Genomic DNA, 15,087 nt, shown 5'->3' on the forward strand with positions numbered 1-15,087 from the left:
AGTTGCAGCGAGTGGGGACAGCTCACTAGTGGTGTGCAGGCTTCTCACTGTGGCACCTTCCCTTGTCAGGGGCCACAGGCTCTAGGGCATGTGGGCTTCAGTGGGCTCTGTGGTTGCAGCTTGCGGACTCTCTAGGGCTCAATAGTTGTGATACACCGGCTTAGTTGCTTCACAGTATGTGGGATCTTCCTGGATCAGGTACCGAACTTGTGTCTCCTGCATTGGCAGGCAGTCTTTACCACTGAGCCACCAGGGAAGCCCCCAGACTCCAGCTTTCTTTTGCTTTCCATTTGCATGGAATACCTTTTTCCATCCCCTCACTTTCAGTCTATGTGTGTCTCTAGATCTGAAGTGGGTCTCTTGTAGACAGCATAAATATTGGTCTTGTTTTTCTATCCATTCAGCCAATTTATGTCTATTGGTGGAACATTTAATCAGTTTACATTCAAGGTAATTATTGAGATGAGTGTTCTTATTTTGCTATTTTGAATTTGTTTCAATAGGTCTTTCTTTTCCCTTTTCCTCTTTTGTTCTCTTATGATTTGATGACTATCTTCAGTGTTCTCTTTTGATTCTTTTTTCTTTTTTTGTGTGTAAACTCATTATAGATTTTTGATTTGTTACCTTTAGGTTTTGGTATAGCAGGCTATATATATATATAAAAATATATATACATATATATAATCATTTTAAGGTGGTCTCAATTTCAAATACATTTAAATACCTTGCATTTGTACCCTCCTCCTATCATGATTATTCATTTTGATATCATATTTGTATGTGAATAGTTTCCTGCCTTTACTGTATGTTGGCATTTACCAGTGAGCTTTTCCATAATTTTTCTTGATTCCTAATTGTGGTCTTTTGTTTTCCGTTGAGAAATTCTTTAGTATTTGTTGTAAAGCTGGATTGTTGGTATGAATCCTTTTAGCTTTTGCTTGTCTGTGAAGATTTTTACTTCTCCAACAAATCTGAATCAGAGCCTTGCTGGGAGGAGTATCCTTGGTTGTAGGTTTTCCCTATCATAACTTTAAATATACAGTGGCACTCCCATCTGGCCTGCAGGGTGTCTGCTAAAAGATTAGCTGATAGTCTTATGAATATTCCCTAGTATATGCATATTTTTTCTCATAGTGATGCATCCTGAAACAGGTCTGTCTCTCCCGTCTCCCCTCAGACTGTGGCTCCTTGACAGCAGTGCTGTGTTGTCCTTTTATAATTTATTATTATTACTGCTTTGGCTGCACTGGGTTTTTGTTGTTGTGTGCAGGTTTTCTCCAGTCGCAGCGAGCAAGGGCTGCTCTTCCTTGTGGTGTGTGGACTTCTCACCACAGTGGCTTCTTCTGTTGCAGAGCATGGCCTCAGTACTTGTAGTGCATGGGCTCAGTTGCCTCACAGCAAGAATCTTCCCAGATCAGGGATTGAATCCATGTCCCCTGCATGGGAAAGCAGATTCTAAGCTATCGGACCATCGGGGATGTCTTCCTTGTATATTATTTGTAGCTTTTAATATTTTCTCTTTGTTTTTCATTTTTTTTCAGTGTAATTATTATGTGTCTCAGCATGTTCCTCCTGGTTAATCCTGTATGGGACTCTCTATTTCTATTTCTAAATTTCTATTTGTATTCTTATGTATATAGTGGGTGAGTTATGTTTCACTCTGAACTTGAGTAACTGTTACCTTTCCCATGTTAGGGAAGTTTTCAGCTGTTATCTCTTCAAATATTTTCTGAGGCCCTTTCTCTTCTCGTTCTGGGAGTCCTATAATGCAAATGTTGGTCCACCTGATATGGTACCAAAAGTCCATTAAACTCTCATTTCTTTTCGTTCTTTATTCTGCTCTAAAGCAGTGGTTTCTACCTCTCTTCCAGCTCACTGATTCGTTTTTCTGCCTCACTTATTCTGCTATTGATTCTTTTTAGTGTATTTTTCATTTCGGTTATCATATTCTTCAACTCTGATTGTTTTTTTTTTTTCTTTTCTAATTCTTTGCTAAAAATTTCTTGTAACTTCTCATTCTGTTTATCCATTCTTTTCCCAAGTTCTTGGATCACCTTTACACCCTGAACTCTTTCTCGGGTAGATTGCCTATCTCCACATCACTTCGTTCTTCTGGGATTTTATCTTTTTCCTTCATCTGGAATGTAATTCTTTGCCATCTCACTTTGTTTAAATTTCTGCTTGTATGTAGTGGGTGAGTTATGTTTCTCGACTTTGGAGAACTGGCCCTTTGTGAGCGACTGAACTGAACTGAAATGTCCTGAGTCCCAGCAATATACTCCCCTCTCGTCACCCAAGGGCCAGGAACCAGCTGGTGCAGGTAGTTCTGACCTGCATTTGCACACTCACTTCCACAGGCTACAAGATCAGTTTTCCTGCTTCTGGTGTCTGCCCCCTGGTGGATGAGGCTGGTGGAGAGGCTTGTGCAGGCTTCCTGCAGGGAGGGGCCCGCGTCTGCCCACTGATGAATGGAGCCAGGTCTTGGCCCTCCGGTGGGCAGGGCTCTGTCAAGAAGTGGCTGTGGGCTCAGGAAGTCTGGGAAACCTGTGTGCTGATGGGTGGGCCTGTGTTCCCAACCTGTTGGCTGTCTGGCCTGAGGATTTCTAGTAGCAGGATGAGATCAGGTCTCAGTGCCAAGGACCCAGGATACCTGTCTGTGGCGAGTTCACATAGGTGAACACTCCCCGCTTTGTGCACCACCAGATTTTATGACCCCAGAGAGAGCCACAGCTGCCCCCACCTCCCCAGGAGATCCTCCAAGACCAGCAGCTAGGTCTGGCCCAGGCTGCTATGGAGTCACTGCTTTTGCCCTGGGTCCTGGTGTGTGACATCTTGCCTGCACCCTCTAAGAGTGGAGTCTTTCCCTCAGCCCTGTGGCGCTCCTACAATCAAGCACCACTGGCCCTGAAAGCCAAGGGTCTGGGGGCTCCTCCTCCTAAGGCCAGACCCCTATGCTGGGAAGATGGGGGCTCCTCCTTCTGAGGCCGGACCCCTGTGCCGGGAAGATGGGGGCTCCTCCTCCTGAGGCCGGACCCCTGTGCCGGGAAGATGGGGGCTCTTCCTCTTGAGGCCAGACCCCTGTGCCGGGAAGATGGGGGCTCCTCCTCCTGAGGCCGGACCCCTGTGCCGGGAAGATGGGGGCTCTTCCTCTTGAGGCCAGACCCCTGTGCCGGGAAGATGGGGGCTCTTCCTCTTGAGGCCGGAACCCTGTGCTGGGAAGACTAGCGCAGGGCTCAGAGCTCTTGCTCCTGTAGGACTTCTGCAATATCATCATTCTCCAGTTTGTGAAGTGCTCACCGGATGAGATGGGATTTGACTATATTGTAAACACACACCTTCTACTGTCTCCTGATTTCTCCTAATTTAGGTCTTTGGATGTACCTTTGTTGTGTGTGTGTGGTTTTTTTTTGTTTTTGGTAGATTCCAGTCTTTTTTGTCAATAGTCGTTCAGCAGTTAGTCATGATTTTTGGTGTGCTCCTGAGGGGAAGTGAGTTCAAGGTTCATTCTACTTTACCAACTTGTCTCCCTTCCAGTGGTTCATCGATTTTAATTATCCACATGCCCATCCTTTCCATTAGTAGTCAAGATTTAACTGATAAACTTCTAAAAACAGACTCTTCCAATACCAGAAGTCACCAGTGTCACTGGCAAAGCCCACTGGGGTCCCCAGGAAAAATAAGATGGAATCTAGGTGATAAGGTCTACCCTCTTTTTTTGTGATTAGTGTAGTTTGACTTAGGTACAGAGGACCCTGTGCAGGGGCCTTGCACGTAGCACATTGGATTAACATTCTCAGCACAGAACCACTGGGCCAGACACTTGCCAGCCATGTGCAGAAGCCGGCTTTTGTGTTCATAACCATAGTCTGGATGCAAGATTTAAATTTTCTGGAAAAAATAAGCAATTGAGCAGAGTTAGGGATGAAGAGGTCTCTGATGCCAGCAATCAGACACCAGTGGGAAAGCTGATTGCTCAGTGGAGGCAAATGAAGAGGTGAGCACTTGCGGGGACCAGGGTGGATGGTCCACTTCAGGGGCCAGCAGTGAGGAGGGATGAGCAGGGGGAACAAGAGAGGCTGGATGAGGGGAGGCATTAGCATGCTTTAGGCTCCACAGACACACATGGATGCCTGGAGAGGGAGCCAGGACCCCTCCCTTCCACAAGGGATTTTGGAATCTGCAGACCCTGGGCTCTCATGCTTGTGCATGGTGGGCGGTCAGGCAGCCGACTGCTCCCTTCCTCCTGATGTGCAGCAGCGGGCACCCCCAGCACTTCCCAGGCACAAGGTGAACAGCCAATCCACAGGACCTCAAGGCGGAGAACTAATATTTGTGGGTCCTGTACTGAGTTAAATGGTGGCTCCCCAAGTAGTATGTCCACGACCTAATCTCTGCAACTGTGTATTGACCTTAGGTGGAAACATGTCTCTGAAAATCCTTTGAGTGAAATATCTTGAGATCAACATTGATTACCTAAATCCAATAACTAGCATCCCTATAAGAGACACAGAGACAACAGAGTAGGTGGAGAAGGCCACAAAGAGACAGAGGCAGGATGGAGGGGTGCAGCCGCAGCCAAGGAACGCTGCAGGCACCACCAGCTGGGACAGGCGGGGAAGGCCCCCAGAACTTCTATAGGAGTGGCCCCTGCTGACAGGAAGAAGGGCCCCAGACTCCAGTGCTGGCCCTCACCCACCTCTCCCATCACCTCCTGCCACTCCTTTCCCAGGGCCTGAAAATGCACCTGCTCAGAGGCTGGACGGGTCAGCTGTTGGAGGCCTGGCAAGCATCGTCTAGGAGCCTGCAGCTCTCCTGAGCAACCAGGCTGGGCAAACAGTGACCTGGGTTGGTGGGGGAGAGGAGGCCTGCATACAGATAGGCTGTTAAGAGTCCACATCTTGAATCAAGTGCGAGCCCAATCCCTTCTCTAAGCCTTTTCTCCCTCCCCTCTCACCTGCAACTGCAGGGACATCTGTCTTTACTGCCCTCACACTCCCAGTGCCTGGTGAGGGGCCTGGTTTACACCCAGCCTTTGTTGAAAGAATGAAGGAACAAAAGCTGACAGTCCTTGGAAAGCCTCTGCCCCAGCACCCACAGGCTTAGGCACCAACTCCCTCATTCCTTCTTCTACAGCCCCTGGGACGAACCTCCAGAGGGCAGGCTTTGCCTTGTCTGATGACTAAGGAACCTCGAGAAGCTGGCGTCTCTAGCCCCTGAGCCAGCTCAGTGTCCAACACATAGTACATGCTCAGTAACTGAAAGGAATCAAGATTTAGAAGACACTTGTAGCATCCTTGAATCTGGCCAGCCTACCTTTCTGCATGGCCACCACCCCCTATTAAAGCCTGGCCCCAACCATGCTGCACTCCTGGAAGCTTCCAGAAATTGCACAAAGGAGGTACCTGCTGCAGAAGCAAAGCACAGTCCCTTCCAGGGGAGCCCAGATACAGTGCCCTCTAGGCCACCTGCTCCCGTGCACAGACAGCCCAGACACGTGTCTCGTAGCACAAGGATCTCTTTATTGTGACGCTCAGTGGAAAACATCTGTAAACCAGCTCACTGTAGTGGTGACAGCTGCAACCATGCTAAGGCACTTTCATTATATAAAAAAAGGGTGGGGGTGGGAGTTCTGTCCACTCCTTTGTGACAGCAACTGGGACCTGAATTCAGAGCTTTTTAGGCATATGTAGCTTTAATATATCTTCATGATTTCTTGAGAGTTTGTTTCCTTAAAAAAAAAAAAAATGCCTTCTTTGCCATAAGTAAGTCTAAATGCAGCATATACAGAATAGTTAGGAATACAAGGAAATCCAGCCACCAGTGTAGACCAGCACAGGACAAGCTACTCTCTCCTAGACGTGCTTCTGAAGGAAAGGCAGTGATGAAGACTGGGAATTTCATCACTAATTACAGTGAGAGGGAGAAAAGACAACAATGTTTTCTGTTTCTTTTAAAAATGTCTGTGCAGACGGCAGCGTCTTGAGTTATACTGAGTCAACGGTGCTGATCAACTACCCTCGGGCCCCAGTCCTGGCCCTTTCCACTGCTCTGGCTGTCAGACTCGGGACAAGTCCATTAACCATTAAATATATTTGGTCCCCAAGAGTGTTGGGAGAGGCCACTGCTGGCCTTTCCAGCTTGGCCCCTAGGCCCTGCCTGCTCAGCCCAACAGCCCCGCTGCGGCAGGGATGGGCTGCCCTGGGCCAAGGAGGGGAAGGGGTCATCATTGCACTTGAGACATTTGAGAAGCAGGAAGGGGACAGTGGCGCTGCCCAGCGGGGTAGGGAGGAAATCCCTCCCCTCCTGCCCCCGGCATCCTGTGCCCTGCACAGAGGTGGACCCCCTGGGGCTGCTCATGTTGGACCACCCAGAGTCCACGGGAGCAGGGGGGCCGGTGGGGCAGAGGGTGTGAGGTCACCGAGTGTGATTGCCAACAGCAAAGGAGGGAGAGGGGACAGCTGGTGGCGGAGGGGGGGCGGGAGGTTACAACTCTTCCTGGGGCGTTGGGCTAGCAAAACTCCTTAGTCTGAAGAAAAATAGATTCATAGAAAACTCTCTTGCCCATCCCCGGAGGCCTGCTCCTGCCCTCCTCGCCTCACCATCTTGTGCTCTGTGGCGAGAGGGCGGGAGACCCGGCTGGTCGCTCTGTCCCTGGGCCCGGGCCCAGGACCCTGACTCTTTGGTATCAGATTCGGGGTGGGGGTGGAGGGGAGCAGGGGGGCTGCAGCAGAGGAAGCCGAACGCCCTCAAGGAGGCCTGGGGGACAGGCGGGGTGGTGAGGGGGGCCTGAGGTCCCCAGCCTGGGGGGACAAGGTGGGGTCACAGTCACAGCAGTCCCCAGAGGGAGGAGGGGGTGCTGTGGGGGCTGGGGAGGGGAGGCGGAGTCGCTGATGTCCGTCTCCAGGCAGCAGGAGAAGAGCCGGTTACTCGGCAGCTCTGGCCTCGGCGGCTTTGGCCTCTGCCCCGTCGGCTTTGCCATCCATCTCATCATCCGAGCAGTCGCTGGCACCTTTCCGGGCCATTCGGCGGGGCACAACGAACGGCAGGTCCCCACGCCTGGGGGCAGAGGTAGCGGTTAGCAAGGCTGGCAGGCGGCCACAGCACAGCTCATGTGTTTCAAAGCAACCTCAGAGGAAGACTAGCTCCTGACATCCCACGGGGAGAAGCAATGGGGCGGGGGGCCTCAGGGGCAGGACAGGAGGGCTCACGATAAGCTCCTGCTCTCACCCCAAACACCAGCAAAAAATTGTCAGGTAATAGGGGCTGATTAAAAGGAGGCACAGTGGTAAAGAATCCGCCTGCCAATGCAGGAAATATGGGGGACACGGGTTCGATCCCTGGGTCAGGAAGATCCCCTGGAGAAGGAAATGGCAACCCACTCCAGTATTGTTGCCTGGAGAATCCCACAAAGGAGCCTGCTGGACTGCAGTCCATGGGGTCGCAAAGAGTCGGGGATGACTGAGCGACTAAACAACAGAAGGAGGCCCAAGAGCAGCAGGAGCCACCTCTGCAAAACACCACCCTCTGGTCACACTTGGTACCAAACAGGTGAGATCATAAGACAGAGGCCGACAGTGCAGTGCACACAAACGGGCATCTCTTCCAGTCCCGGGTAAGAAAACCAGCAACATGCACACTGACTAGACCGCTGCTTTTATGCTTGAAAAAAGAAAAAGGATCGCTGGGAAAAGGAGGTCAACAATGAGAATGTCGACAAAAAAGGCCCTCTGCCTCAAGCATTTCACACTGCCTGATCAGGACACTCCTTTGAGAAATGCCAATCAGCCCTCTCCACCTGATCAGGGTTGGAAGATTGACCTGAGCTGTGCCAGAGACTGGCTGGGTGGCCTTGAGCAACTTCTAGTTCCCAAAACCTGAAAACGTTCTCAGCAGGCTTAAGCGTTCTCAGCCGTGACAGGACAGACTTTTCAGGCAGGATGGGAATCAATCACCCAGAGAGATTATTCAAAAGGCTGGGCTACAGCCTAGGAGGCCGGAGAACCAGGAAGGGCTCTCTGAAAAGCACCCTTCTGGTATCAATAAGTGCCCTGCCCACTGACAGGGCTGAGAAAGGGACTGAGTTTACAACAGCCTCATGATGAAATTCTGCTTTTCAGGACAAAGGAACTTTTTGGAAGAGAAAGGGTCACGTGGCGGGGTGGGTGTGGGTGAGGGAGTGGGGTGGGGGGCGGTTGGCGGGGCTCACCTGAGCTTGTTCTTGAGGGAGCTGACCTCGCGGTTCATGGCATCCGCCGTCTCAGTGGCATCCTCCAGCTCTCGCTGCAGTTTCCTGCGGGAGGCATTGGCCCGCTGGGCCTCCTCCTCCGCCTCTTCCAGCTGCCGCTTGAGCTGCTTCAGACGGGTGGACGCCTTGTCCGCCTGGAGAGACGAAAGGCCAGGGGCCCAGGTCAGGACTCCACATGCCAGTGGCCCACCCCGCTCTCAGCTGCCTCGGGGCAGGGCCCTGCTCCACCCCAGCTCACCTGGTCCTTGTACTGCTCAGCGTTCCTCCGCTCGTCATCCACCTGCAGCAGCACGTCCTTCAGCTTCTTCTCGGCCCGACGCACCTGCTTGCAGGCTGCCTGGCGCTCCCTGCGAGGCACAAACACAGTGGCTCAGGGGCACCCGCTCTTTCAGAGGGTCTGGTGGACAAACCCACAAACTGGGCCACCCACATCTGGGTCTCACTGGCCTGTCCCCTGTAGGGAGGCCTTGATCAATGCTCTTATGAAGGCATTAGGATTGGTCCCATTTCACAGATGAGGAAACTGAGGCTCAAGGAAGTGATACATCTCAGAGAGCACAGATAAAGCTAGGAAAAAAAACAACTGATGCCCATTAGACCCGGGTTTGATCCCTGGCTTGGGAAGGTCCCTTGGAGAAGGGAATAGCAACCCACTCCAATATTCATGCCTGGAGAATCCCATGGACAGAAGAGCCTGGTGGGCTACAATCCATGGGGTCGCAAAGAGTCAGACATGACTGAGTGACTTTCACTTTCACCCCTAAAGAAGTTTGTCTTGCTGAGCCCACAGATGGGCTGCCCAGGGAGTAGGAACTACCACCTCTCTCTGATTCAGCCCTGAGTCACCAGGCTCAACTTTAGAAGTGGGCCGTGGGTTCCTCTTCAAACTCTAAAGCCCTAGCAAAAGGCCCCAGGAAAAAAGATGAGAGCCCCCTCTTAGGACAGGGGAAACAGCATCAGGGATGGGCACACAGAGAGGCCCAAAGATGGTGCTGGGTGGCGGGCGAGGGACACTCACTTGGTCTCGTTGTCCAGCTGCTCCTCCAGCTGTGCGATCTTGGCCTCCAGGGCAGTGATGGAGGCCTTGTACTTGGACTTGACAGTACCCTCCATCTCCTGCAGCTTGACCTTGAGCTCCTTGTTCTGGCGCTCCAGCTGCTGCCTTGCGTTCTCGTTCTTCTGGGTGTGGCTGCGCTCCAGGTTCAGGTCGGTGTTGAGCTGGTCAATCTGTGGGAAGAAGGGCTGGTGACCTCAAGGAAGGCGGGGACCCTCATCACCAGATCCCCCGGAAGAGGGAGCTGCCCAATGGGAAGGGTTCAGAAGCAGCTCGACCCCCGAAAGAGAGGAACCAAGGAGACGGTGCAGGCACCAGGATGTCCTCCTCTAGGCATCGGATGGCTTCTGCTGGGGGCCCCGGTGTGGAGGGAGGCCCGGCTGCCCACCTGCAGGTTCGCCTTCTTCAGCCTGTCGTTCACCAGCTCCGTGTTGCCCTGCTCCTCCTCCAGCTCCTCCTCCAGCTGTGCGATGCGGGCCTCCAGCCGCCGCTTCTCCTCCAACGCCAGGGCACTGGGGAGGGTGGAGAAAGGTAAGAGGGGCTAAGCTGGGGCAGGGAGCCCCCACACCCACCGCCTCCTCCAGTGGAACACGCCACGCTTGCCCCAGCTCACCCCTTGCCGCTGCTGTTGGCTATCTCGTCGGCCAGCTCGTCCCGTTCCTGCTGGGCCTGGCGCTTGGCGCGCTCGGCAGCTGCCAGCTCCTGCCACGGGAACCCGGAAATGACCCATGGGGGTCCCCACAGCCGGCAGCACCCCCTCTCCATTCCCAGTACTCTGAGCCCCTGGCCTCCTCTTCTCAAACCCCTTTCCCAGGCCTACCTCCTCCATGAAGCCCATTCTCATGGGCCCCTCTGAGGTCACAGCTTAGGCACCATTGTTTACACAGCCCCCATATCTAAGCTAAAAACTAAGCCAGGGGTGTTGTAACAAATAAGAAATCACCCTGGCCTGATGGAATGCTGGTCCCTCTGCCTTCCAACGAGACAGGAAGCAGGGGCGACAGGACAGAGATGAGTTAAGGCCAGGTGGCCAGGGCTCTGAAAGCCAGAAGGGGAGAGGGCTTCACCCTGAGGCTGAGGAGGCCTCGCCAGAAGCACACGCGCGCAAGAGGGCACAGCCAGTCTTGACAGGAAACCTGGCTACCTGGCCCAGTCAGGAGCAGGCTGCCAGCATCCTCTCTGCAGAAGACGGCCTGGAGCCTGGGGAATGCTTTCACAATCAGCCTTGCATGAGGCGAGAGGCCGCCAGGGGACATTCAGTGCAGGAAGCCTGTGGGAGGGCCCCCTGCTCGCCAGGCGGCAAGTCACAGTGGGCAGTGGTGGTTACCACAGAGCCCCGGCTTGTGCAAGGGAGTCGGCCCCAAATGGTGACAATTTAATTCACACACAATTTAATCACACCAGGGAGCCTTCCAACTTAATGAAACCTTGCACGGCAACCTTTCAGAAAACAAGAACCAGCCCTGCCCACGCCTGGAGCTTGGCCCATTTTTCAAAGCCTTCCTCGGTGACCCAGGCTGGTGAGTGGAGGCTCTGGGCTGCCACCTGCTGGTCAGAGGGCGCACTGCACCCGGCCCACCTCCTGCAGCTGGATCATCTCGGCCTCCATGCTCTTCAGCTTCTTCTCGTTCTCCTTGGCCTGCGCCAGGATCTCCTCGCGGGAGGCGCGTGTGTCATCCAGCTCCCGCATGTAGTCCTTCATCTGGGCCTGGGGGCAGAGAGGAGAGGCTTGGCACCACCACCCCAGCCACTCCCAGGCACCACCCACTCCTGCCCCAGCCCCAGAAGACACCTCACCAACAGGGACCGGTGGCTGGTTCTCAGCCTGCACCCATGTTCAGCTCACACAGATATCAAAGGGCAAGAGGGAAGACAAAACGTCTCTGTTCTACACCACTGGCAGTCTTTGACCATTAGGGTTTACAAAGGACACCTGTGGCAGCGTTAGGCCCTGGGTGTGTGTTAGCCCAGCTGCATTTCTGTTTACTTTCTACCACTTCTGGTTGACTTGGATCCCATGCTCCAGGTCAAGGGCCACCTCCCAGGTTAGCCCCAACCACAAGACATAAGCCTATGTCCTTTGTTCTCCTGTGATTCATTCTAACTCTAAAGATCCTGGGACATACTTTTTTCCTCTCTTTTCTTTTGTAGGTAAATCCCAAACTGGGATTCCCCAGGCCCAAGGGTACAAGCTTTGTTGTGTGTGGCCAGGTGGTGCCAGCTAAACTACCACCATCAATGCATCTACAGCCCACGACCTTGCCAGCACCAGATGTTGACATGTGTTACTGTTGTTGGTTTGCGGGGTATAATGAGGCATCTCAGAGCTGGGTTGTTTTTTTTTAACTTGTTATTTTTAATTATTGACAAGGCCAAGCATGTGTTCTGTTTCTGGACTGCTGCACTGATTCATCAGCTTGGAACCTTCTGTCACTGTCCATTAAGGCTGGATTGAGTCATGTCTGGCTTATTCTAGAAAACTGCCACTAAGTGACTAAGTGACTGTAACGCCATTGCACTTTTAGCTTTACACTTGTTTCTTTGTTTAATGTGAACTCAACAATTTTTGACTACTGCAAGTTTGCTTCTGACTATAATACTTTGTCTCCACTCGGCCTCTGGGTCTGCATCTGTGTAGCAGCAGTAGTGTTAGTCTCTCGGTTGTGTCCGACTCTGACCCCATGGACTGTAGCCCGCCAAGGCTCCTCTGTCCGTGGAATTCTCCAGGCAAGAATACTGGAGTGGGTAGCCATTCCCTTCTCCAGGGGATCTTTCCTACCCAGGGGTCGAACACAGGTCTCCCACGGTGCAGACAGATTCTTTACCACTGCACCACACCCAAGACCTTGAATGTGGCACTTCCCAGCACTCACAGGCCAGCCCAGCACTGTCCAGCCCCGTGCTGGGCCCAATGCTGCCGTCTGTAGCTGGATCAGACCAGCCTGAGCTCACCTGCAGCTTCCGCAGCTGCTTGATGGCTTCGTCCCGGTTCTTGTTGGCTGAGTCAATGTGGGCCTCCAGGTCCTTCAAGTCCATCTCCAGCTTCTTCCGAGCGGCCACAGCTATCGAGCGCTGCTTCCTCTCATCCTCCAGCTCGGCCTCCATCTCCCGCACCTGGGGAGGTGCCGACAGCTCAGGGGCCCGGACGGACCCAAAGACACCGCCTCAGCTCAGGGCCCAGGTGGGCTTGGTCCAGTCCCAGGGAGTCCACAGGGCCTCCAGGGACAGTGAGGATTACTGACCATAAAACCCTGGTAGAGGGGGTCACTAACCCCCAGGCAGAGAACTAGGACGCAAGGACTTGGAGGACACTCCCACAGACCAGTGGAAGGAGAAAGGAGCCCCCGAACTCTGGGGCATCCCTGCCCGCCTCTGCCCAGGGAGCAGGCAGGCCCTCCGCACCTGTTTGACCAGCTGCTTTTTCTTCTCCTCGCTCTGCTCGTCACGGCCCTGCAGGTCCCTCTCGAACTGGGCCTTCATGGCCTGCAGGTTGACCTCCAGCCGCAGCTTGGCGTCCTCGGTGGCCTGCAGCTCGTCCTCCAGCTCCTCAAGCTGCGTCTTCATCTCCTCCACCTGCTGCTCCAGGGCCCGCTTGGACTTCTCCAGCTCATGGACCTGTCACCAGGGGTCCCGGTCAGGCCCCGAGGGGACCCATGCCCCCAGGTCCCCGGCCCCAGTGTCTGTGAGGCCCTAACTCTTGGTGTCTGGAGGCCACCCCCGACCCCGAGAGCCGGCCACGGGCTCAGGGACTCACGCTCTTGCCCACGTCATCCTTAGAGCTCATGAGGTCTTCCATCTCGGCGCGGAACTGCTTGTTGAGCCGCTCCAGTTCTGCCTTCTGTTCCATGGCCTCCTCCAGCGCCCGGGCCAGAGACAGCGCCTTGGTCTCCTTCTCCCGGGCCTCCGCCTCCGCCCGGTCACGCTCCTCCGCATACTTGGCGGAGATGGTCTTCTCCTCGGCCAGGAGCTGGGGGACAGGCGGGCACCATGAGTGCGAGCAACGGGCTCTCGGAAAGGGTCAGAGCCTGACAGACAGCAGCCTCTGCCCGCGGCAGGGTATCTGCAGCCGGAAGGGAGGAGGGACTGATGCACTGGCGGCACCCACCTGGTCGAACTTCTTCTGCTTCTTCTCCAGGTTGGAGACGCTCTGCCGCTGGTGGTCGAGATCCACGAGCAGGTCGTCCAGCTCCTGCTGCAGCCGCGTCTTGGTCTTCTCCAGCTTGTCGTAGGCAGCCACCTTCTCCTCGTAGCGCTGGCTCAACCCCTCCAGGTCCTTCTGCAGCTTCCTCTTGGCCTCCTCGGCCGTCTCCAGGCACCCCACGCTGTCATCCATCTTCTTCCTCATGTCGGTGACCTGGGCGGGAGCAGGGAGTAAGGAGGATCCAGTTGGCACCTGCTCCGGGAACTGGGCTGCCACTGCGAGCAGAGTTATGGGGCGCCAACTCAGTTATGGAAACAGCTTCCCAGCCGCTTCTCTATTCCTCTGGGGCCAGGGAAATGGGACGCTCCACAGAGTGCAGGTGCCTAGCACACGGAGCCCAAGGCAGGTGGACGTGCTGGCCAGCTTGGAAAGGGCACTCAACCCTGACCTGACCAGCCACTTGTACCAAGACTGAGGCCCAGAATAGGGGGCCTCCATCCCTCCCCTCTCCCAGGCAGTAGCCTGGCATCCCCGGTCCATAGGTGTCCATCCCGCAGCCCCCTCCTCCCACCCAGACACACAGCCGCCACCACAGGAACGCACTCCCTGTCCCCACCCAGGTGTGGACCCGACTCCGCACCCTCCCCTGAGCTGGTGCAGCTCTGCGGGCACATTTAAGTAAGTCCTAAGACAGGATCCACAAGAGGGCTCTCCATCTATCTTTGGCCCCAGATCCTTCCAGGGTCTAGAGAAGACCACAGCCTCCTTCCCATGACGATGTTTTAATAGGCATAGAGCGAAATATGTGGGACCACCAAGAAGCCACTGTGAAAGAGTGCAGCTGTCAGGTATTTTTAAGACAATGGTTCGGTAACTGGTGTGCTTCTTCAGCACAGCAGAGAGCAGGCTCTTGAGTAGCAAGGAGCACAGTGACCTTCCCAAAGCCTGGCCTCAGCTCAGACACAATGACCAGTGGTTTCCACTCAACAGGCCACAGGTGCTGCTACCATCACGGTTTGTTGCCCACATTCAGAAGGGAACAGGATGCTGAGGGTCAGCTGGAGACTGGTGGAATGAAGATGAACTCCAGCCAAGTTCACGGATCCCTGAATCCTCCTTGGGGACCCCAGGAGTAAGCCCTGGTCTGGGGAGGGCAGGAGCTCCCTGAGGGAGGGCGGCCAGCTTGGGGAGGCCTGGCTGTGCTTCCAGGTCCAGGTGGCTACCCGGCCAGAAGCTCCCCAGCCTGCAGGCTCCGACCACCATTTCCGGGGCGATCTGAGGGGAGCCAGCTCCGAACCTGGGCGTGGAGGGTGGAGATTTGCTTCTCCAGGTTCCGCTTGGCCTCCTCCTCCTCCTCCAGCTGCTCCTTGAGAGAGTTCTTCTCATCCTCCACCTGCTTCAGCTTGGTGCTCAGACTCAGCTTCTGCCGGTTCTCCTCCTGCAGCAGCTCCTGCTCAGCCGACAAGGAGGGCAAGGGCTCAGGACCCACACTGTCAGAGCCTTGTGGTCCCCATGCTCTTGGTGGGAGAGAGAAGCAGGCCCCAGATTCAGAGGGCAGCCAGCAAAGATCTGGGAGCCAGGAGGTCCCAGAGAGCCTGGGGACACTGGGGAGGACACTGTGAGAAAGGCCCAGAGGCCTGGCAGCTA

General features: G+C 54.4%; 1 protein-coding gene across 1 annotated transcript in view; it reads right to left on the reverse strand.

Annotated features, from left to right (window-relative positions):
- Nucleotides 1-5,509: 5,509 nt before the first annotated feature.
- Nucleotides 5,510-15,087, reverse strand: part of MYH9 (myosin heavy chain 9) — an 85,268-nt gene continuing 75,690 nt past the window's right edge. Inside the window, exons 30-41 of the mRNA XM_068970122.1 lie at nucleotides 14,738-14,890; nucleotides 13,405-13,653; nucleotides 13,054-13,266; nucleotides 12,702-12,914; nucleotides 12,252-12,413; nucleotides 10,879-11,007; nucleotides 9,913-10,001; nucleotides 9,688-9,811; nucleotides 9,264-9,472; nucleotides 8,484-8,592; nucleotides 8,207-8,379; nucleotides 5,510-7,056 (exon numbers count right to left, since the gene is read on the reverse strand). Coding sequence (XP_068826223.1) covers nucleotides 6,924-7,056; nucleotides 8,207-8,379; nucleotides 8,484-8,592; nucleotides 9,264-9,472; nucleotides 9,688-9,811; nucleotides 9,913-10,001; nucleotides 10,879-11,007; nucleotides 12,252-12,413; nucleotides 12,702-12,914; nucleotides 13,054-13,266; nucleotides 13,405-13,653; nucleotides 14,738-14,890 — 1,956 coding nt within the window. The 3' untranslated portion in view covers nucleotides 5,510-6,923. The remainder of the gene's footprint in view (nucleotides 7,057-8,206; nucleotides 8,380-8,483; nucleotides 8,593-9,263; nucleotides 9,473-9,687; nucleotides 9,812-9,912; nucleotides 10,002-10,878; nucleotides 11,008-12,251; nucleotides 12,414-12,701; nucleotides 12,915-13,053; nucleotides 13,267-13,404; nucleotides 13,654-14,737; nucleotides 14,891-15,087) is intronic.

Source organism: Capricornis sumatraensis, chromosome 4 (assembly GCF_032405125.1).
Source record: "Capricornis sumatraensis isolate serow.1 chromosome 4, serow.2, whole genome shotgun sequence".
Lineage (NCBI taxonomy): Eukaryota > Metazoa > Chordata > Mammalia > Artiodactyla > Bovidae > Capricornis > Capricornis sumatraensis.